This window comes from Myotis myotis, unplaced genomic scaffold (assembly GCF_014108235.1).
Source record: "Myotis myotis isolate mMyoMyo1 unplaced genomic scaffold, mMyoMyo1.p scaffold_m19_p_8, whole genome shotgun sequence".
Lineage (NCBI taxonomy): Eukaryota > Metazoa > Chordata > Mammalia > Chiroptera > Vespertilionidae > Myotis > Myotis myotis.
This window is the reverse complement of record NW_023416390.1, coordinates 3,341,059-3,364,150: the sequence shown is the minus strand read 5'-3', so window position 1 is coordinate 3,364,150 and position 23,092 is coordinate 3,341,059. Positions and strand designations below refer to the sequence as shown.

Sequence of the window (23,092 nt, the reverse complement as noted above, 5' to 3'; positions counted from 1 at the left end):
GGGTCGCGGCATCAGGAAGGTTGAGAACCACTGGTCTAGAGAAAGGACAGCCCCAGAGACAGCCAGCCCCGCTTCATTTCTGGTTCAAGGTCAGGGACCCCGCTGGGAGGGGGCAGAGCCTGCAGGACCCGAAAGGCCCGAGCCAGCCGCGTGCAGACGGTGGTGCGACGGAGAAGCGAGGTTAGGACGGGACGACTCCCAGGGAAGCGCAGACGGGGGGGGGGGGGGGGGGGGGGGGGGGGGGAGCTGCCCAGCACCTGAAGCAACGGACACGGTCCCCTCCCGCCTCCACCCCCCATTCTGTGCAAGGACCACGCCTCTCGGGTGCGGCCCGGGCAGGGAGCGCAGGGTGCGCGCGTGCTCGCCGGGGGTTGCGGGGGCACCGGGGGCTGCGGGGGGGGGGGGGGGGGAGGCTCCGCGGGAAAGCCCCGGCCTGCGCCCGCGCCTGCGCACCGCGCCCGGCCCGCTTTCGCTTTTCGTTTCCCCTCAACTCGGGGCCTTCTCGGCCTCGGAGCATTTCCCCGAAAGCACGTGGGGCGGCTCTTCCCCCGCGGCGCGCCCCTCCAGCCGCGCAGGCCCGTTGCCATGGGAACACCCCGCCCCCCGCCTGGCCTCGCGGCCCAGAGCACCTCCCCCCACCCCCACCCCCACCCCCCCACCCGCGGCCCAGGCGGCGCTCCTGGCAGCACCGACTTCAAAGGCGTCCCCGAGGGGTTGGGCTGCAAGTGTAATAGGGGAACGTGATAAAAAAAAAGGGATAAAGTAGCCCACCGCTCCATTCCCCTCTCCTGTCATGTATTTACATTTCTATATATTCTTTTTTTTTTAATATATCTTGATTTTTTACAGAAGAAGGGAGAGGCATTGAGAGTTAGAAACATGCCTCCTGCACACTCCCTACTGGGGATGTGCCCGCAACCAAGGTACAGGCCCTTGACCGGACTTGAACCTGGGACCCCTCAGTCCGCAGGCCAACGCTCTATCCACTGAGCCACACCGGCCAGGGCACATTTCTATATCTTCTTGCAGCACTGGGGTACTTTGTTCTCTATACTGCATTTTTTTTAAAAAAATATATTTTTATTGATTTCAGAGAGGGAGGGAGAGGGAGAGAGAGAGAAACCTCCATGATGAGAGGGAATCATGGACCGGCTGCCCCCTGCACGCCCCCCACCGGCTTCAGCTGCCACGTGAGTTTCCGATGGCCACGCGCCGCCCCCGCCGCAGGCTCTCGGATGGCGGAGCCACGCAGACATTTCCGAGCCTGGGCCTCGGCGCACCACTTCCTTCTCAGCTGCTCCCTAGAAGGTAAAAACGCAACTGTCCCGCAGCCAAGTTGCCAGACCAGCAGGGCCACACGTCACTCATACGGGGTCCCCGCCCAAAGGCTACGGAAGGGCCCAGCGGATTGGCCGGTCGGCGGCCCCGCGGGGGGAGGCAGCGCGCACGCGGAACAGCCGCGTCCGATTGGCTGAGCTCGAGGCCGCTGATTGGTGGAGGCGAAGGGGGCGGGGCGGTCGGCACTGCCTTTTCTCCTCGCCGGCACTTTCGTTTTCCGGCGCGGAGTCTGCAGGGAGGTCCCGCCTCTCCTGAGCGACACCTGCCGGACCCCAAGCCCAGCGGAACCGGCCCGGGGGCGCCTTCGCCCGCCCCGCTCGCCCGGCGCGCAGAGTGAGTGAGCGTGGGTTCCGGTACCGGGCTGGAATGCGTCCGATCGGCGGCGGGGCGGGGAGGGGCAGCGGGGCGCCGGCCTGGACGGGCTGGCAGCGCTGACAGGTGTGTCGGCCCCCTCCCCGCAGGGCTCGTGTCCGGAGTGTCCCAGGTGCGGCTCTCGGTGCCGGCACGGCTGCCCGGCCAGCCTTGCCCTGGCGGTAACGATGGCTTGTGAAATGCCTCTCCCCCGCGATGCCGTCCTTCCCGCCCCTGCCCAGCGCGCCCAGGTTTGCAGGGCCTCCAGGGCCCGCGGGAAGTTTGGGTCGGCGTGTTCCATCCGCCCCTGCAGAGCGTTCCGGGTGAGAAGCTCGTTCTGTGCACGCAAACCCGACGGTCTGGCCCCTGAGCGCTGGGTGCAGCTGCTGCTCGGACCGAATCCCCAGCCCCTGGCGGGGGCACAGGCGATGGGTCATGAACTGCCCATGGCAATGAAGGGACGGTGCATGACTGGGGACTTAGTTGTGCCTCTCTGTGCAAGGAGCTTAGTGTCTTCCCAGAATAAGAAAGGGATCGTTTCCTCCCTGCAACCCCCCAATAATACAGCCCGTCTTCCTTGAACTTTCCTGGCTTGTCCCGAGGAGCGCGGGGGTAGACGCACCGGTGTGTGGGTGACTGCGCTTGGCGTGTTGTCTGTGTAGGTTGGAGAGGTGGTTGCTGTTACGGGATGGCAATCAGACTTGAGCCTCCCCGGAAGCCAGTGTGCAGCCACTGCTGAATGAGGGTGCGGAGCTCAAACAGGTTGTGCGGGAATACGGTTCGCCCTTGACTTTTCTGTTGCTCTCGTTCAGACACCAGATTTCCAATTCCACCAACTGTTATTGGTGCGTGACATGTGCAGGACACTGTCCCAGGAGCAGAGGGCTTTTTTTTTTTTGAGACATGGTCCCTGCAACTCGGAGCTGACATCACGCAGGGGACTGGCTCTCTATGGAAGGCAGGGGCCGCGCTCTAACAGAGAGAGGTACAGAATGCCACGGGGTTCCCGTCTAAGAAGCATCGCTGTTTCTGAGTCAGGCTCAGGCAGCTCTATGGAGAAGGGGCGTCCACCTCCCTGGGACGCTGGTAGGATGTAGAGAGGCAGACATCTGTGGGGAGACTGCCTTCAAGGGCAACAGCAGGAACGGTGGGCAGAGCCAACACCCAGGGAGAACTGGGTGCCTGGGCTGCTTTGCTCATAGATGAAGAAGATGAGGCCTGGGAGGAAGTCAGCCTGAGCACACACACACACACTGTGGCAGTTTTGAACAAACGAGGGATGTGGTCCGACCCGAGGGTGGCAGAGGCTGCATTGGGAAGTCGTGCGGAGGCCGGGACGTAGGAGCTCTTGGGACCGGAGCCAGGTCATGGGAGGACGATCTTGCCAATCCCTGTGTTGGTGACATGCTTGGTAAGATGGATCCTGGTTTTGTTGGTGTGAATGATTGATTGCCTGCTGGGTGCCAGGTAGTGCCTCTGGCCTAGCTAGTTCATCGGGTCCTAACCACCAGCCTGTTGACAGGCCGATGAGTGGCCTGGGGCCACTCGCCTGGCCAGAGCCGTCACAGCGCCTGTACTTACCTAAGGCACATCCTTAGGAGACGCATGACAGGGTGGGAGAGACCACAGATCTGGAGCCTTCCCCTCAGGCACAGACATTTGACGTGAGCACCGAGTGGCCAGAGAAAGAGTGCGACAGGGTGGGCTGCATCCGTTCCTGCTGGCTTCCGTGACGGTCCCACCATGTCCTTATCGTCCCAGCTTTGCTCCCACCATGTCCTTATCGTCCTTTGGGAGGACATTTGTGGAGCAGATATGACTCTGTGCTGCTTGCAAAGCCAGACCCCTCCTCAGAGGGCGGGCAGGACAGCACTCAGGTCCATCCACCCGAACGGTGTCGCCCAGCCTGGTGCAGACCCGAAACCGCCCTGGCGATGGGAGGCCTCCTCTCCTACTGGACGTCAGGGCCCCCTTCAGTTAGGCTTTTGTCTTAGTTCTTAATCTTTAGCATTGCTGTGTAAAAACGGACTTACAGTTAGGCAAAGAGATGGTATTACTTGATCCTTCCCAGTTATCATATATTTAATGATGTTGTTTCGATCTTTAAGTTATCACTGAGATTTAAGACATTTTGTGCCAGACTTACTGTTTGCAGTTGGCAAAGAAGCAAACATGTCTCTTTTAAAAGCTATATAACAAGAATAATCCATTTTAACCTAGGAATCATAAAATGTGAGATACGAGTTTAAAATTCTTTGAGTTAAATTACAAATGTACTGTAATTTGTAAGACAGCGATTTTGGGAGAGTTCTTATGATTCGTCCTAAAGTAAATCTAGGTTGCGTTGCATGTATTTGTTTGATAAGAGTACAGATGTATTTAAAGTGCGTATTTACTGAACACCTGCTGTGTGTCCGCACTGTCCTGAGGTCGGCAGTGAACAAAGCCTCCCGGAGACCCTTTCCTCGTGTGAGGAAAACAAAAGGAATGAAAATAGGCGGCCCAGCGGTGTGACTTGGGTTGGACTCCCGTCGGGGCACAGCCCGGGTTGCGGGCTCGATCCCCAGCGTGGGGCGTGCAGGAGGCTGCCGGTCCATGGTTCTCTCTCCTCACTGATGTCTCTCCCTCCCTCTGCCTTCCTCTCTCTCTGAAATCAATAAGAAACATCTTTAAAAAAGAAGAAGAAAATACGTGTTAGGTCAGGTGGCGGTAAGTGCTCTGGAGAAAAATGCATCAGGAAGAGGCATAGCATTTTCCAGGGTGAGAGGTGGTGTCCCTTTCAGTAAGGAGTCCAGAAAGGGCTTCCCCGAGAAGTTTAAGCAAAGATCTTACAATGTGTTTCCTGGAAAAGAAAAAAAAATATTGACTCCAAACGTCAGTTTAAAAAACAGAGTGCAGCCCTAGCTGGTTTGGCTCGGTGGATGGAGCGTCGGCCTGTGGACTGAAGGGTCCAGGGTTCGATTCCAGTTAAGGGCACAGGCCTGGGTTGTGGGCTCAGTGCCCAGTGTGGGGCGTGCAGGAGGCAGCAAATCAATGATTCTCTCTCATCATTGATGTTTCTATCTCTCCGCCCCCACTTCCTCTCTGAAATCAATTTAAAAAATTAAAAAAGAAAGAAAGAAGTTGCTTTAAAAAAGAAAAGAAAAGAAAAAAGAAGAGTGTGGAACCTCTGGAGGGAAGGCAGGGGAGAGTGGGTGGGAGGTAATCAACCAAAGACCTTGGAGGGGGGCTGGGAAGGCAGGCCGGAGGGGGCCAAGGGGGGAAAAGGAGACGTACGTAATACTTTAAACAATAAAGATTAAAAAGTGACAACAACAAAAAACCAGGCTTTCTAGTACAGACACTATTGAAACAATATAGTTCTGAGGCAAGTTATGTTTTGGATCAAGCAAGGCATCCACAGGAGGCACCACGCTAAGCAGCCTGACCGTCTGCTTTCCTCCAGGATGTCCCAGTGGTACGAGCTCCAGCAGCTGGACGCCAAGTTCCTGGAGCAGGTGCACCAGCTCTACGATGACAGCTTCCCCATGGAGATCCGCCAGTACCTGGCCCAGTGGCTGGAAAAGCAGGACTGGTAAGGGGGGCGCTGGGGAGAGGGGGGCGTTGCTCTCTGGTTTTCGAGGAACTTGTTGATCCAGTGACGTGAGCCACGTTGACTAGGAGATGAACCTCATCAGAGGCCCCTGGGATTGTCTGTTACGGAAGAGTGTTGGTTTGGAGAGTGGCACGTGTCTCTACACAGCTACACACATTAGTCATTAAGTACTTTCACGTCGTTTTGCCAGTTTAATTACGATACGCTAGAGGCCCTGGTGCCCGAAATGCGAGCAAGGGCCTTGGCCCCGGCCCCGCCCACCACCACCGTGGCCAGGGGCCTCTGCTGCAGCCCCTGGTCGCTGCGGCTTTGTCTAGACCAGCGGTTCTCAACCTGTGGGTTACGACCCCTTTGGGGGTCGAACGACCCTTTCACAGGGGTCGCCTAAGACCATCGGAAAACACATATCTAATTACTTTTTTTTTTTTTTTTGGTTAATCACTATGCTTTAATTATGTTCAATTTGTAACAATGAAAATACATCCTGCATATCAGATATTTACATGACGATTCATAACAGTAGCAACATTACAGTTATGAAGTAGCAACGAAAATAATTTTATGGTTGGGGGTCACCACAACATGAGGAACTGGATTAAAGGGTCGTGGCATTAGGAAGGTTGAGAACCACCGGTCTAGAAGGAAAGACGTCTTCTGGTCTAATTAGCATATTACACTTTTATTATTATAGATGCTCCTAAACGCTTTGGATACGTTAGGTAATGAGACACCAGCTACTTCCCAAGTTAGGGTACAGGCCATAGAAAGAAAATAAAAGAAACCATTCAAGCTGAGTTACAGCAAATATTGATGAGAGATAGGAAGGCGCATACAGGGCGTACCTCTCAAAAGTGACCCATGTTCTACTTTAGAATTTCTCCTTGCCGACCGCAGATGCTTTTGATGTTCCGAACGTGTTCGGCATAGACAATGAAGGGCCCTGCCGACTGCTCCCCTCCAGAGTCGATCGCCATGATCGCCATCAGCAGTGTTGTGCACGGTCGGAGCTCTGGGATTTCTCAGGCTAGCTGGATATAGCAGGAACATTGGACGGACTGCCGCTGAGAGCGGGGTCCATGTGGCAGGAAAGCCATCAAAACCAAGAGAGCACTCACCGCTCTCGTTAGCAGCGTCAGTGTGGAGGGCAGCGTGGTTTTGTCTGTGTCACAGCCCCTGAGTAAAGTGTGTGGTTTTTCCATCTAGGGAGCACGCCGCCAATGATGTCTCGTTTGCCACCATCCGCTTCCACGACCTCCTGTCGCAGCTGGACGATCAGTACAGCCGCTTCTCCCTGGAGAACAACTTTCTGCTGCAGCACAACATCAGGAAAAGCAAGCGCAACCTCCAGGTGCGGCCTGGTCTGTGCGCCGTGCAATGCGCCCGTGTTTACATAAGAGTTTTTCCCATTCGCCAGACACTATGCGCACACGCTCACTGGCATTTAGACAAGTTAGAGACTGCAAAGCCAGCCCCTTTCTGTGGGGATACTTCAGAGCACAAGTAAAATAAAATGTCACCTCGTTTGGAAACACATGTGGAATGTTTAGGTTTCAGCGTATCACGTGTTAGGCATCTGTAACTCTGAGAAAAATGTGATGCTATAAACTTGTTTTACTAACAGTTGTTGCTATTTAAGCCAATGGAAAAAGATTCCATTTTAAGAGCAGTGAGCTATAGCGACATGTCAGAGCTCGAAGGAACTTCAGTGCTGAGTCCGGTCTGAGTCCTTGGTCTCTGATGGAGAGTAGGCCCAGGACAGTGAGGCCTCCCGGGAGCCCACGGGGCATCGGGGTGTTGGAACGAGGCCCTCCTGGCCTTGCTTCTTGTGGGGCTGCCCTGAGAGGGAAGGTCAAGGGGGGTCCGGCAGGAGAGAATGTGCTGCGAGTTTGGGGGTTACCTCAGAAGCACTCCCGCGTCCTTAAGTCTGGCTCCCATAGTTATTTCTGTATCAGTGGAACGTTCCTGTTTTAATGGAGGCGAGCACCATTGTTTTCTTGTTTCATAAAACGCAACCAACCGTTCAACTTAGGTCGGTCGTGAGAACCTTGTTTTTTCCCTCTGAGAATGGCTCTAGGGTTTTACAATGCCAGCGGATGAGGAAGTCAGATTAACTTCATAAACATTTGTTCTCCTATCGACTTTGCTTGCATATACCTGTTATATAAAGCTGTGATTGCCAGTATTTTGCAAACTACTTTTGACAATGAAGCAGAAAAATTGAAAAGAATATCTCTGGTCTAATTGAAGCAGAGACCAGCGGGAATGTCATGGGTCATTTCTGCATCACTTGCGTTGTCTCAGGATCCTAACAAAAGATCATTACTATAAATGAAAAATAGAGACCAAAGAAAAAGTATTATAGGAACCATGTATAAAAATACTTGGTTTTTTTAAATGAAGAAGTAATTGTGGTACCTGCACTTAATTGGAAAGTTAGAACAGTTTTTGTCAGAATTTGTGAAAAGAATATTTTGATTTTACCAAATATTAACTTCTGTAGAACTTAATAAATGCAAGATGAGGTTTCTCAGTGAATATGAACAAGTCCATCTCAATTCATAATGCACAATGGTTTAAACATTCTGACACTTAATTTACTTTTGTCCTAACCACCCGTGTATAGGATAACTTCCAGGAAGACCCAATACTGATGTCTATGATCATCTATAACTGTCTGAAGGAGGAAAGAAAAATTCTGGAAAATGCCCAGAGATTCAATCAGGTACTTTTTCTTCTAATTAAACACTGGTGATAATAACAAAATAAACGCATTTATTTTTCCAACAAATGTTACTGAGGTGGTGGTGAGCAGTCCTCTGATGCTATAGCCCCAGGGAGTGGGGAAATCAGAAATAGGGTGTTGCGGACCCAGGCTCAGGAAAGGCGCCTGATCTAATGGAAGAGACGACGAATAAACGTAGTTCTTCCCGACAGTAAGGATCACCATGGAGATAACGGGGAGGGTGCTGTGTAGACAGTGATGGGGTGTCTGGGGGCTGGCTGTGTAGATCAGGGACCGGACCCTGTGCTGAGGTGCGGGGGCAGTAAGGAGGCAGGCAGGCGTGAGTGGGTTCTTGCCGCAGCCCAGGGCGGGGAGATGGGGCGCACACAGCAGAGGGGGGCAAGTTTTGGACATGGTACCAAAGGGCTTGTCGTGAAGGCTCAGACGTGGGAGAGAGACAGTGGAAGGTCCAGGGTGACTGATCTGTAACTTCACAGGGAGACACTGTGTGCTGAGCCCGGAAGGCGAGGGAGGGTGAGAGGGTGAGGGAGGGCTTTGACGGCACAGGAGGCTTTGGGAGAACTGGTTGATGGGACAAGCAAGAGCTTCGGGTTTTGTTTTGTTTTTAATTTATTGATTTGAGAGAGAGAAAGGAAGGGAGAGGGAGAGAGAAAAAACATCAGTATGTTTCACTTAGTTATACATTCATTGGTTGATTCTTACATGTGCCTTGACCAGAATCAAACCCCAAACCATGGAGTATCAGGACAGTGCCCTACCCAACTGAGCCAGACGCCAGGAAGAGCTTTGTTTTTGTTTTTTTAAATATATTTGTATTGATTTCAGAGAGGAAGGGAGAGAGAGAGAGAGAAACATCAGAGATGGGAGAGAATCATCGATCAGCTGCCTCCTGCACGTCCCCAAAGGGGATGGAGCCTGCAACCCTGGCTTGTGCCCCGACCGGGAATCAAGCCATGACCTCCTGGTTCACAGGTTGACGCGCAACCGCTGAGCCACCTGGCCAGGCCAGGAGCCGTGTTTTACACAGGGTTGTGACACCGTTAAATTTCCGGGGCAGCCAAACGGTGAATGGGACAGGGCTTTACTAGGGCAAGACATGTGGCCACGGTTTTGTTAAATCTAATGCAGCCCTTCCTGTGACCAGGGCCCAGCAGCTTTAAAGTTGCTGTGGCATTTGTCCCTTTCTTCCTGAGTGTTGGGTGGTGGGGACAGCCCCCAGGCAGGCAGTGTGGCACCGCAGTGGAGTGGGTGGTTCTGGCTGAGACGGGGAGAAGGCCAGCGCGCACAGGAGTGTGCCCTGTGGGCATCTCTCTGACAGACCACCCACGGGGCACTGAGATGTGGGAGCAGAGGGAGAGAGTCTTTAAGTTGGGGTGGTGCCTGCCCTTCCCCACGCACGTCCTGGGCATCCGGCCAGTCCTGCCTCCTTCCAGGCTCTGTGTCCCTGTCACTCTGAATGCACCTTACTGCTCTAAGCATTTACTTTTATTTTTTAAAATTAATGTATTTTTATTGATTTCAGAGAGGAAGGGAGAGGGAGAGATGGAAACATCAGTGATGAGAGAGAATCATGGATCGGCTGCCTCCTTCCTACACGCCCCCTACTGGGGATCAAGCCTGCAACCTGGGCATGTGCCTTTGACCAGAGTCAAACCCAGGACCCTTCAGTCTGCAGGCTGACGCTCTGTCCGCCAAGCAGAACCGGCCAGAGCTAAGCATTTAAAGATACATGTAGTATTTGCTCTAAACTCAAGCTGACTGGTCCCACGGGTACCCGGCCTAGTGAACGACAGGTGTGTTCCCCGAAGGCCGCCGCAGCGCCGTCATGCCTGAGTCACCTGGTGAGTCACAGGGGTGTCTGAGTCAGAATCAGACAAGGACCCGCCGCCCTGCCTCCCAGCAAGCTCAGGTGCCAGCGGCGGCCAGCCTGGGACACACGGGGACTCCGCGGCTTTAAGACAAACAAGGACAGGGTTCTTGTTTTATTAAATGTATTGGGGTGACATTGGTCCACATGAACATACGGGTTTCAGGTGTGGGTGTCCATGTTATGAGACCTGTATATGGCACCGTGTGCCCACCACCCAGAGTCCAGTGTCCTATCACCGTATATTAGGGCCCCCTACTTCCCCCACCCGCTTCCCTCTGGTACCCCCACCCCGGTGTTGGTGTTCACCCACATAAGTGAAATCGTAGGAGTCCAGGGTGAATAAGAAGAACCTCGTCTACAGAACCTGAGAAGCCCCGAAACAAATGCCTGTGTGCGCCTGCGGCTGTGTGGACCAGTGGGAAGTGTCTGAACTGCTGTGTGTTTGTGTCGCACGGACTGAGCCTGGTCCTTCTGTAGCGTTCACAGCTCGCCAGCGTTGCCTCCAGGGCCCTGGCACGGAACTGTTTCTTACAGGCGCTCCTGTGGGAAGCCTGAGGAGGAGTTCGGGGAGGTCGGAGGGCGTGGGGGGCACGCGGTATGGACTTGACTGGGGAGTGTGACCAGCAGGTAAGTCCCCGAGGGAAAGGTGACTGTTACATGCACCCCCGTCACAGGCTCAGTCGGGGAGCGTTCCGGGCACGGTGATGCTCGACAAGCAGAAGGAGCTGGACGCCAGAGTCAGGACCGTGAAGGACAAGGTGATGGTGAGTACCGTGTGCCCGCAGCTCTCTGGGGAGGGAAAAGGGTTTCAGCGGCTCCAGTGTAACACAGTAACTCATCTCAGCCCTTTAAACGGTCGCGAAGCAAAGTTTAGCCGAGGCCCCGAACCTCAAGTAAACAAGCTGGCGACACCAGTGCGCAGCAGCCTCTTAGGCCTTCCTGGTGTGACGTGCAGACATGGAGCTCACTTCCTTCCCGTAGCGCGTGTGGTAACTGACTTTCCCCATCACCCGCTAAACGAGAAGCTGCTGCTCTGACAGCCCCGTCTGTCTGCGCCTCTCTAGCCGGAGTCCCGGTTACACGGAGCCCCGGGCAACCATGGCCCGTGCAGGCACCTGCTTTCCTCTAAGGCAGTGGTTCTCAACCCTCTGGCCCTTTAATACAGTTCCTCATGTGGTGACCCAACCATAAACTTATTTCCGTGGCTACTTCCTAACTGTCATGTTGCTACTGTGATGAATCGTCATGTAAATATCCGATCTGCAGGATGGTCTTAGGCGACCCCTGTGAAAGGGTCGTTCGCCCGCCAAAGGGGTCGCGACCCACAGGTTGAGAACCGCTGCTCTAAGACTTGGTTGGGGAGGAAAGCATCTCCCTGAAGCCAGTGCGGCTGCGTTTCCGATTGGAGCAGAACGCCCAGTCGTTTCAAGATAAGCTTTCGAGGCAGCGAGTGGCCGCGGGGGCTGCTGGGCGCCTTGGGGTCCGCTCCCTCCCTGCTCTGAGGGCTGTTTGGGGGGAAGAGGAGGAAGCCCGTGTCTGTATCTGGAAAAGGCTGCTGGATGAGGGCGGGGCCTCCCGTGGGGCTCTGGGTCACACTGGCATGGGGTGTGCCAGACGGCGTCCTCCCAAACGCCAGGTTCTTTGGAGCAGCTCGCTCTCGCAGCCTCCTAGGGAGCCACGTCATTGAAGTGGGGATCAGTGCCCAGCCCTGACATAGCTCCTAGTTCTCTCCTTTTTTAATTGATTATTGATTTCAGAGAGGAAAGGAGAGGGAGAGAAAGATAGAAACATCCATGATGAGAGAGAATCCTCCTGCACGCCCCACACTGGGGATCGAGCCCACAACCCGGGCCTGTGCCCTGACCGGGAATCAAACCGTGACCTCCTAGTTCATAGGTCGGTGCTCAGCACAGAGCCACCCTGGCTGGGTGTATAGTTTCTTTTCTAAATAAAGTTACCATATATTGATTAATGAAATGGTCACTATTTCATGTCTATGACTTGGATTTTGCAAGTCCCTCTGAGAGAGCAGGATTATGGCCATGGTTTTCTGGGTCTTCTAGAAGCAGTGATCTGTTTCTTAAAGTTGTGGAAGCTGCCCAGTAGCAACCCTATTTATGTCTTTATTTATAGTGCATAGAGCAAGAAATCAAGACGCTGGAAGACTTACAAGATGAATATGACTTTAAATGCAAAACCTCGCAGAACAGAGGTAAGCTCGCATGCGGAGCGGTGCTCCTTGGCCGCGAGTTTTTCTGCCTCCGTGAGCTAACGGAGACCAGTCCTCCTTCCCACGTGCAGATCTTTCCACCCGGAATCGCTCGTCTGGCCGCGCCAGGGCTCCGGCCCTCAGTGCTGTGGATGTTTGTGCAGGGTGTCCTGTGCGTGTCTGGCTTGTACCCTAGGGGGCAGCAGCGCTATCCCTGGGCCCCAGCGGTCCCTTGGTGGCAGGTGGCGTGTTACTTCACTTGTTGTGTCTAGCCCACTGGCTGACGGAGACGGTTAGGAATGTGGAGTGATGCCCAGGCCCAACGCCTAAGGCTCCCCCACACGTTCCAGCTCCGCGTGTGCGCTCCTCGTACAACAGTCAGCGTTCCTCTCGTGTCTTCAAGCAGGAGATCTATTTTGTTTAATTTTTATTATTTATTTTTATTATTGATTTCAGAGGGAGAGATAGAAACATCAGTGATGAGAGAGACTCATGGACCGGCTGCCTCCTGCACGCTCCCCACTGGGGATCGAGCCCACAGCCCAGGCACGTGCCCTGACCGGGAATCGAACTGTGACCTCCTGGTCGACGCTCAAGCACTGGGCCACGCCGGCCGGGCTTGTTGTTGTTTTTATTGATTAGAGCAACTGAAAAAACCCACAAGTGTGTGTTGTGTAGTAGAACATGTGACCCCAGCAGTCCTTTGGAGGCTAGCCTGGTTAATATCAGAGCAAAGGGGGGACAAGTGGTGAGGGAAGGAGACCTGACTTGGGGGGGTGAACACACATTATACAGCTCATGTGTCGTAGAATTGTAAGCCTATGCAATTTTATTAACCAGTGTCGCCACAATAAATTCAATAAAAAATACTGGAGAGATCATTCGTATGATTTGAGTAAAAACTCAGAGAAGGAACCTCAGCTACTCCAACTTCCTAATCACCCACTTCTCTCAAAGCCACCGATCCGCTCTGCCATTTTACCTGCGGTTTTGGAGTTTGCCACGCAATTCATTGAGGTCAGACTGTGACAGTAACTTCAGAGCCAGGCAGCGCTGTTTCCACCCCACAGAGTCGCTGGAGACAAGGGCTTTGTTCCATGTGTCCGGTTCTTACGCGTGGGACCTTCTCCTCCTGTTCAAGAAAGATGGGAGAAGACCCGACTGGCCCTCTCGCTGCAGCGTTGGGCCTGGGAGGCGTGGCCTTCGCTCACCCTGTCTTCTTCCACGTTCACATTTGCCTGTTGTCTCTGCCCACTCACAGAGCACGAAGCCAACGGCGTGGCGAAGAGCGATCAGAAGCAAGAGCAGATGTTGCTGCAGAAGATGTACTTGATGCTGGACAATAAGAGAAAGGTGGGGACTCGCCTTCCGGGAAGACGTGCCGTTTTCGTCAGGGACTGTGAGGAGCGGGCTGGGGCTCAGGGCGGAGGAGCGATGGTGTTTATAACCACTTGACATAGCGCCCAGTTGAGATGAAAGGATAGTGGCTTTGCTTTTAAGAAAATCATTTAAAACTCAGCGATCAAAGGCAAATCGATTTTGCTTTGTTTCGTCCTCTCCCTGTAGGAAGTCGTGCACAAAATAATCGAGGTGCTGAATGCCACCGAGCTGACCCAGAAGGCCCTGATCAACGACGAGCTGGTGGAGTGGAAGCGGAGGCAGCAGAGCGCCTGCATCGGGGGGCCCCCCAACGCCTGCCTCGACCAGCTGCAGAGCTGGTGAGCGTGGCCCTGTTCCCCCTGCGGGGTGGCCAGCCCCGCTCCGCTGGGCCAGGGCACGCCTCTCCCTCTGTCCCCGGGCCAAGGGTGCGTCATCCGTGCCAGAACACCAGGGACATGGTCGTCACATGACACGCTTAACAACTCGGGCCCTGGTGTTTTATTAAAAACGAGCCTGAGGCATTTTCCAGGAAGACATGAGATAACAGTTTGTGTGGCCGTTCGTCCAGGGCGGATGAGTACGTCCTGAAGCTGCGTGCGGCCTGGCCGGGCCCGGGGCGCAGGGGGAGGGCGGCTGGCCCCCCGGGAAGGCGCTCTGGGCGTGCAGGCAGCAGGGGCCGTGGGGGGTCCGGCAGCACAGTCTGCCAGCGCTGACGATTCCATGGGGGGCGAGGGGAGGGCTCGCCTCAGGTTTCCAGGAGAAGTTGGATTGCACTTGAGAACGAATGGGAGGGCTTCGTGGCCGCCAGGGAGAGCAGCACTTAGTTTTTTCTCCCCAAATACCAGCCTCTTAACTCCGAGAGGAGCCTCGTCCCCGCCGCCCCCTGCGGCACGAGTGCACCTGTGTAGATGGCGGGTGTTACCTGTGGGGACCCCTGGCTGGTGGCCACGGGCCCTCAGCCCGGCCGCTGTGGGCTGTTCTGACAGAGCCCTGTCCGTGCCTCCCAGGTTCACTGTCGTCGCCGAGAGTCTGCAGCAGGTCCGCCAGCAGCTTAAAAAGCTCGAGGAGCTGGAGCAGAAGTACACGTACGAGCACGACCCCATCACGAAGAACAAGCAGGCCCTGTCGGACCGCACCTTCAGCCTCTTCCAGCAGCTCATCCAGAGGTAAGGGGGGACTGTCCGCTCCTTCTGCAGTTCTGTTGCCCGAGGAAGGCTGTGTGGTAATGCAGACAGTTAGGAAGGGTTTATGGGCCCTGGCCGGTGTGGCTCAGTGGACAGAGTGTTGGTCTGTGGACTAAAGGGTCCTGGGTTGGATTCCGGTCAAGGGCACAGGCCCAGGTTGCAGGCCTGATCCCCAGTAGGGGGCATGCAGGAGGCAGCTGAACAGTGATTCTCTGTCATCATTGATGTTTCTATCCCTCTCTCCTCCCCACCTCTCTGAAATCAATACAAATATATTTATATAAAAAAAGGAGGGTTTAATGGGTTACATAAACTTTTCACGGCCAGTCAGTTCTTTCCAGAGTCCTTCTTTCTGTGGCCGCCTAGAGTGAGAACTGGTAAAGGTCACCCCTTCTCTGTCCCTCCACAGCCAGTCTGTGCAGAGACGGTGGGTCTCCCCTCATCAGACATGTCCCCTTCCTCTGGCCTCCTCTCCTCTCAGGCTCGCACATCCCCTCTCCTGAACGCTTAGCAGGTTTGCTTCTCAGTGCAGACTGTACGTGAACACAGTCTAACTGAGGGTTTTCGCTGGCGAAGAGGGTCACAGCTCAGGACGATTCCTCTGATTCTGTCGAGAGCAAATGAGACCGGAGGGTTGCTTTACTGACTAGGAACCCTCACTTTATTCACCGTCACAGCCCTCCAAACTGCTTCTCAGCGTGTGCCCTGTACCCCCTTCCTCTGTGGGGGATCAGTTTTTACTGCTCGGCTTCCTGGAAATGCTAACCTGTGCTTTGCTGGGACCCACAGCTCCTTCGTGGTGGAGCGGCAGCCCTGCATGCCCACGCACCCGCAGAGGCCGCTGGTCCTGAAGACGGGCGTGCAGTTCACCGTGAAGCTGAGGTGAGAACGCCAGGCTGCAGCCGATGCCTCCTCCCCACAGCACTGCCCGGTGTTGCATCGGAGGGAGGAGTCCCCAGAGGGCACTTCTTCAGGCTGAGAGTCTGCTGTCTTCTCCCACTAAAGCTGTAGCAGATGTGTGTGCAAACACGTGCACACCCCCCCCCCCCAATTTTTCCAGTGTAGATGCAGTGCGCATTCACTGCACGAGGAAGTCAGACTGCAGGGCCGCACACAACAGACTGAGTCCCGGCAGCCCCTTCCCTCCGAGTGTCAGCCCGTGGAAGAGCTTCATGCGCCCCCAGAACCCGATGCACCTTGTGTGTGGGCCTGTGACGCATACGTTTTCTGCCCAGTGGGTTCTTAGCTCTCATCAGATGTGCAGTTACCTGAGTACCTGTAGGTGACTGTGGTAACAGCCTGTGCCAGGCCTCACAGGGTTCTGACCACGTCAACATAAGTACACGAGTTAATACGTTTGTGTGTGTATGTGTTCATACATAGACACCTGCACACACAAATACATATGACGTGCAGCGTTGTATTTCTAAGAACTGGGATTCTGCCAGTTGTTTTGCGGCCTGTTTTTCTCCTGATGATAAACTGCGGAGATGTTTTCATGCTTTCCCTCCTGTGGAGTAGCTGCCCCTGCTCACCTGCCCCTCCAGGGGCTCAGCGGGCTCTGGGGAGCAGCACTGGCCAGGGGAGCAGCGGGTCTCAAAGGAGCAGCACTGGCCAGGGGAGCAGCGGGTCTCAGGGGAGCAGCACTGGCCAGGGGAGTAGCGGGGCTCCAGGGAGCAGCACTGGCCTTGAGTCGGCCCTGGTCCCATGTGCTGGGCAGTTAGTGAGGTCGTAGGGGCTGCTTCCTGGTGCTACACTCGGCACCTTGGGTCCTGGCACCACAGCTGGGAGGGCACCGAAAGTCTCATCCCGTCGCCTCCACACGGAGCAGAGCGAGATGTGGGGCTCCTGCCCAAGGCCTCCGGCTCAGTGAGCACAGGAGGCCTGAGTCTCCATCGCTCCACCGGCCCGGGTGATTAGAGAGGCCCCTCATTCTCCTGATTAGGGGCGATCGTTTTTATCTTCTCCCGAGAGGACAAGCATTAGATACAAGTTTTAGTAAAAGTAGTATCTCCTATATTTTACTGATACAATTGACTAAAAGTAGACATTTTGTGAAGATCCCCTGTGGGCTGGGCCATGTAGGGAGCAGGTGCTGCGCTCTCTCACAGTCTGACGCCGCCGTTCTGCCCGCCGTCACAGCCAGAATGTGTCCCACAAACACACGTCAGAGGTCGGGGGGGCAGATAAGGATGCCAGTTTCATTGTGATGACCCAGACTGGAGAGGTGGGGGTTATCTACATGTTTATTGATAGGGAATTGGCATAATAAATTGTAATCGATAGTTTTTTTAAGTAATAATGACTTTTATTTTTCTTTCCAGATTGTTGGTGAAATTGCAAGAGCTGAATTATAACTTGAAAGTCAAAGTCCTATTTGATAAGTAAGATATCTTGAATACTATCTAAGATGCATGTACTGTTGAAATGCTGGTCTTGTTAGCCAAACACAGGCCGACGCCCCAGGCCGTTGTACGGGATCCCAGCGGATTGTAATTGTAGCTCCCACTCTGATCCTAGCGCCTTCACGCGCCCGGCCTGTTTAGAGGGCACAGGAGCAAGTGTACGAGTGTGAGCAAGTCTCCGCACCCCCGCCTCCCCTCCCCCTGAACCCTGCCTCCTAGGCCGGCCCACCCCGGGGGAGGCTGCCGATGCCCCAGCTGCCGTGACTCTGCAGCCCGAGGATCAAACTGTCACTTTCAAAGGTCCTCAGTTTCGTAGCAGCTGAGCAGGGCTCTGCTGAGTGGCATCCTCAGGGCTTGGCACAGTGCTTTGCATGGAGCAAGTAGTTGCTCAATAAATCGTGACAACCGAGGCTTGCATTGCGTGAGGGCGTGCTAGCACCCATCAGCTAGTTCACGCCTCACAAGAGGCTGCTGGTTGGTGCTGTTCACATGTTGCACAAATGAAAATTTCTGCCCCGTAATTTATTACCCAGTGACACTGGGCAGAGCTGGTGTGGGAGCGAGTGAGTGAAAGAAAGGGCAAAAGGCCCACAGATACAGATTGACCTTTTTGGTGACCTTTTATGTCTACAGATACTTTATATTTCTGATAAAGCTCATTTCAAAGCTTAAATGCATAGATAGCACTTTACATAGATACTTTTCTTTTGCAGAGACGTGAATGAGAGAAACACAGTGAAAGGGTACGTAAAGTACTTTGCACTTATTTCACGATCTCCTTTGCGTGTTTCATAGTCCAAGCCCTTTTCGCATCTCTGCCCTCTGCTGTCCAGGTTCAGGAAGTTCAACATCTTGGGCACGCACACCAAGGTGATGAACATGGAGGAGTCCACCAACGGGAGCCTGGCGGCCGAGTTCCGACACCTGGTAGGGCAGCCCGTTCCCCCTTTACAGCGCGTCAGGTTTCCTAGGACTTCGTGGGGTGTGGGGGCCCCCTAGAGGAGATGCCCCTCTGTGGCCGGCGATGCCCCCCCAGCGCTTGGGGAACCTGAGTCCCTCCCCAGCCCAGGACTGCACTGTTTCCTGCGTTTCTCTCCCGGAGGCACTGTATTTGGGCCGCAGGGACTCGGCAGCGTCTCCCACACACCAGTGCGCACATAAGTGGCCTGCACGCGCCGCCGGGGACCTCACCTGGGAGGGCACACGCTCTGGCTGCGCCGTTTCCCCAGAGGTCCTTGTCGCCCCCACATCCTGGCGGTGCCTTCTCCCCGCCCCGGCGTGGCCGACCCCAGGTCTCCTCAGCCCCTCCTCACGGTCGCCCTCCTGGTGGCCCTGCACCACTGCCACCCGGCAGCAGGCGCTCAGCGGGGGTGGAGGTGGGCGGTACCTCACCCGCCCCCCTGCAAACCCGGGTGCATGCTGAGGACGGGCTGGTGCCAAGCCCTCCATGCTCCCGGGGCCTGCAGGGCGGCTCAAGGCAGACTGCACCTGGCGGCCTCCCGTGAACAGCGACCCAACCAGGAAGCTAGAGCTGGTGTGAGAACCTCAGTCCAAACTCAGGAGCCCAAGGGTGTCCGGAGCTGCTCTCGGACCCTGAGCTGTTCCCTCGACAACAAGGATCGATTCCTTGTGAGGACAGTCTCAGCTGGGCCCGGACTGCTGGGCCTGCCTGGGGGGCTGCGAGGGCTGCCAGGGCAGGAGAGGCAGAGCCCTGAGCCTGGGGAGCCTGGAGCAGCTGGGGAGGGAGATGGGGTCACTCGGGAGGGAAGGGAGCTGTGTTCTGGCTCCTTCTGTGTGCGGGTGCTGGCCGATGCCCAGCTGCGGAGGCTCCTGCTGGGGACTCACACAGGCCCTGTCGTCGTGTGCTCTGGTTCTGAGCATAACTTCCCAGCCTGCCTTCTTCCCAAGGCCCGACTCTGGTGTGATTTGTAAGTGAAAATAGCACCTTCGAAGGTTGTGTCGTGTACTAAGGTGGCTTCTTGTTTTATAGCAACTGAAGGAACAGAAGAACGCCGGCAACAGAACCAACGAGGTGAGTCTGTCTCATCCGCAGGCCTGTCCGGGGGTGGCCCAGCACCCCTGTGGCTGGGACGCCTCGCACAGGCGCTCAGGCCCAGCAGGGCAGAGTGGTGGGCATGTCTGGGGACTTGGTGCATCTGTAATGACAGCAAACATACTGCATTCGTGGCTTATGGCTTTCCAATGATTTTGCTCACAAGTGGGCCCGACCCTCCAGACTGCCCCGGGGGTGGGGGGTGGGGGGTGGGGGGTGGCGGGCATCTGCAGGTGGCTGTGCTCCTCACGTTTCTCAGGGGAGACCTGGAGTCTGCGGGAATAGCTCCGCGTGCAGAGGGGTCGCTGTCAGGACTGCCCTGCGGAAGCCGGTCTCCGAGGTGCCCCTGCCCCCGCACTCCCCGCAGGGCAGCCACCTTCTGCCGTGTCCTTTTTAGAGCCACAGCCGGGAGGATCGTGTCCATGCTGCACTCAGCAACGAGCTGTGCACGGGGACAGCAGAGCACGGGGTTTGGTTGGAATGTGCTTGTCCCTTGTGCCCGCACAGCGTGCGTCCTTCCAGTCGGGAGCAGGGGACCGGCCCTGGCCTGGACCTGTACTGTCTCCGTGACCTCGTGTGGTCTCCTGTCCTGGACGCAGGGTAGCGCTGCACCTCTGGTTCTGAGTTGTGATGCTGTTATTTGCTCTGCAAAGTGCTGAGGTCCCAGCAAACCTCCCGAGAGAGAGCCCGGAGGACTGGCTGTGGAACGGGGGCTTAATTGGACTTACATGTGCCCGGTGGCGGCCGGCTGTGATGTCACTGCCCACCGCTGCCACCCCTGAAGTTGGACCTCTAAGTCCGGTCCGCTCCGGCCTGTGGACGGGCCGCACAGGGCGGCTGGCGGTGCTGCTGTTTCCGCCACCCCCACTCTCAGCACGAGGTCTTCCCCGGCTCAGAACACAGAACCAGGGCGTGAGGGCGGGCCGTGCGAGTGCCGTGTGGCCTCAGAACGCGCTTTCCTGCCCGAGGGGCTGGCCAGGCTCCCCAGGCCCCCAGCCGCGCACCGGGGCGGAGGGGGGCCGTGTTCCCAGTCCCCACACAGATGCTCCCGTGAGAGAACATGTAGCAAGGCGCTTTGAAAACATTTCTACCCAGATCAAGGCACTTCATGACCCCCAGGCTTGTGCACATCGCCTTTCCAGCCGGGAATCACACCCGGCAGGCGCCGCCCACCCCACCTGCCAGAGTGCAGCCCGTGGGGGGTGGGGTTGGGGGCAGGGGGAGGGCCAAGGAGCCTTAGCCGCACAGATAGACCCAGTGGGAGTGGCTGTTTCCCTGGCGACGGTTCTTTCCCTAATCAGCGGTCCTTGCCATGGTTTCAGCGCTCTGTGTTGGAGAGAACACCAGGGTGTCTGCTGTCATCAACTTGGGGCAGAGAGGGAAGCGAGCCCTTGCCCGCGTGGCCCCGGCTGGGCACAGCTCTCGGCCTGGGAGCAGCTCTCGGCCTGGGAGCAGCCCTCGGCCTGGGAGCAGCCCTCGGCCTGGGAGCAGCTCTTGGCCTGGGAGCAGCCCTCGGCCTGGGCGTGGGGTGGAGTTGGGAGCTGCAGGACCCTGATGAGCGCTGCCCCTCTCTTTCAGGGCCCGCTCATCGTGACTGAGGAGCTGCACTCCCTCAGCTTCGAGACCCAGCTGTGCCAGCCCGGCTTGGTGATCGACCTGGAGGTGAGGTTTATGTGGCCTGGGCGTGGGAAACGTTATTTATTTAACTGCTTGCTTGTATTTTTATTCCTCAGTTTTTGTTTTAGAGGTATTTACCTACTTGCTAAGAAAAGATGGTATTTTCCAGCTAATACTATCTTAATGAGTCATGAAGCTAGGTAATTGAAATAATCTTCAAATTCCGTAAGCACATTGTTTCAGTTGAGCTATTCTGTTAGTTTTTATATAAAGCATTGAGATAAGTCAAAAACAAATTAAGCCCTAGGCAGTGGCTCAGTTGGTTGGAATGTCGTTCCCGTGTACTGAAGGGTCCTGGGTTTGATTCCCAGTTGGGGTGTGTGCGAGAGGCGACCAATCAATGTGTTCGTTCTCTCTCTCTCTCCCTCCCTCCCCCGCCCCGTCTCCCTTTCAAATCAATTTTTTAAAAATGACAACATTAAGAAAAAAAAAACTAAACTATGAGCGAAAGAACATAACTTGACATTTTAATTTTGAAGTGTACATCTATGTAAATTTACCCATAATCCCCGGCTCAGGCTCCGGCCGGGCAGAGGTCTAAGGCGACATTGCTGTGACTCAGACGATTTCATGGTCTCCGCCCTCTTTCAGACGACCTCCCTGCCTGTGGTGGTGATCTCCAACGTCAGCCAGCTCCCCAGCGGCTGGGCCTCCATCCTGTGGTACAACATGCTGGTGACGGAGCCCAGGGTATGTACACACGTCTGCCTTCACCCCACACCCCCTGCTCTCGCTTCCGCAGCTCTGCTCCGAAAGAGGCGCCAGGGCCAGGTGCCGAGGGACATAGCACAAGGGGCGCGGCCAGGGGTCTGGAGTGATTCTGGGGAGGCAGGAGCTTGTGGGTGTGTTTTGTATGAGAACCGTGATTTCCCTCGGGCTTGACTAAGCCGGGCAGTCGGTCGTCTATTACAGCTTATTGTGGATGAGGCCCTTTATTGTTACTTCTTTACAATGGGTGCTTCTACTAAACAACCTCATTGTTAGAGTGTGCACACTCCCCGCCGACTGACTCTAGTCGATTCTCATTGTTCACTGAACTCCAGCCCCTCAGTCACCGTGAACACCTGCATCCCTCAGTCACCGTGAACACCTGCATCCCTCAGTCACCGTGAACACCTGCATCCCTCAGTCACTGTAAACACCTGCATCCCTCAGTCACCGTGAACACCTGCAGCCCCTCAGTCACCGTAAACACCTGCATCCCTCAGTCACCGTGAACACCTGCATCCCTCAGTCACTGTGAACACCTGCATCCCTCAGTCACCGTGAACACCTGCAGCCCCTCAGTCACTGTGAACACCTGCAGCCCCTCAGTCACTGTGAACACCTGCAGCCCTCAGTCACCGTGAACACCTGCAGCCCCTCAGTCACTGTAAACACCTGCATCCCTCAGTCACCGTGAACACCTGCATCCCTCAGTCACCGTGAACACCTGCATCCCTCAGTCACCGTGAACACCTGCATCCCTCAGTCACTGTAAACACCTGCAGCCCTCAGTCACCGTGAACACCTGCATCCCTCATTCACTGTGAACACCTGCATCCCTCAGTCACCGTGAACACCTGCAGCCCCTCAGTCACCGTGAACACCTGCATCCCTCAGTCACTGTAAACACCTGCATCCCTCAGTCACTGTAAACACCTGCATCCCTCAGTCACTGTGAACACCTGCATCCCTCAGTCACTGTGAACACCTGCATCCCTCAGTCACCGTGAACACCTGCAGCCCCTCAGTCACTGTAAACACCTGCATCCCTCAGTCACCGTGAACACCTGCATCCCTCAGTCACTGTGAACACCTGCATCCCTCAGTCACCGTGAACACCTGCAGCCCCTCAGTCACTGTAAACACCTGCATCCCTCAGTCACCGTGAACACCTGCATCCCTCAGTCACCGTGAACACCTGCAGCCCCTCAGTCACCGTGAACACCTGCAGCCCCTCAGTCACCGTGAACACCTGCATCCCTCAGTCACCGTGAACACCTGCATCCCCTCAGTCACCATGAACACCTGCAGCCCCTCAGTCACCGTGAACACCTGCATCCCTCAGTCACTGTGAACACCTGCATCCCTCAGTCACCGTGAACACCTGCATCCCTCAGTCACCGTGAACACCTGCAGCCCCTCAGTCACCGTGAACACCTGCATCCCTCAGTCACCGTGAACACCTGCATCCCTCAGTCACCGTGAACACCTGCATCCCTCAGTCACCGTGAACACCTGCAGCCCCTCAGTCACCGTGAACACCTGCAGCCCCTCAGTCACCGTGAACACCTGCATCCCTCAG

General features: G+C 55.5%; 1 protein-coding gene across 2 annotated transcripts in view; it reads left to right on the top strand.

Annotated features, from left to right (window-relative positions):
* Nucleotides 1-1,541: 1,541 nt before the first annotated feature.
* The window catches only part of STAT1 (signal transducer and activator of transcription 1), a 35,900-nt gene continuing 14,349 nt past the window's right edge, over nucleotides 1,542-23,092 (top strand). For both annotated transcript variants that reach the window (XM_036318986.1, XM_036318985.1), the window contains exons 1-16: nucleotides 1,542-1,671; nucleotides 5,135-5,263; nucleotides 6,488-6,632; nucleotides 7,908-8,006; nucleotides 10,572-10,661; nucleotides 12,031-12,109; nucleotides 13,368-13,459; nucleotides 13,673-13,824; nucleotides 14,494-14,652; nucleotides 15,460-15,552; nucleotides 16,995-17,054; nucleotides 17,789-17,818; nucleotides 17,909-18,002; nucleotides 19,066-19,107; nucleotides 20,707-20,790; nucleotides 21,397-21,495. In XM_036318986.1, coding sequence (XP_036174879.1) covers nucleotides 5,136-5,263; nucleotides 6,488-6,632; nucleotides 7,908-8,006; nucleotides 10,572-10,661; nucleotides 12,031-12,109; nucleotides 13,368-13,459; nucleotides 13,673-13,824; nucleotides 14,494-14,652; nucleotides 15,460-15,552; nucleotides 16,995-17,054; nucleotides 17,789-17,818; nucleotides 17,909-18,002; nucleotides 19,066-19,107; nucleotides 20,707-20,790; nucleotides 21,397-21,495 — 1,446 coding nt within the window. In that variant the 5' untranslated portion in view covers nucleotides 1,542-1,671; nucleotide 5,135. The remainder of the gene's footprint in view (nucleotides 1,672-5,134; nucleotides 5,264-6,487; nucleotides 6,633-7,907; nucleotides 8,007-10,571; nucleotides 10,662-12,030; nucleotides 12,110-13,367; nucleotides 13,460-13,672; nucleotides 13,825-14,493; nucleotides 14,653-15,459; nucleotides 15,553-16,994; nucleotides 17,055-17,788; nucleotides 17,819-17,908; nucleotides 18,003-19,065; nucleotides 19,108-20,706; nucleotides 20,791-21,396; nucleotides 21,496-23,092) is intronic.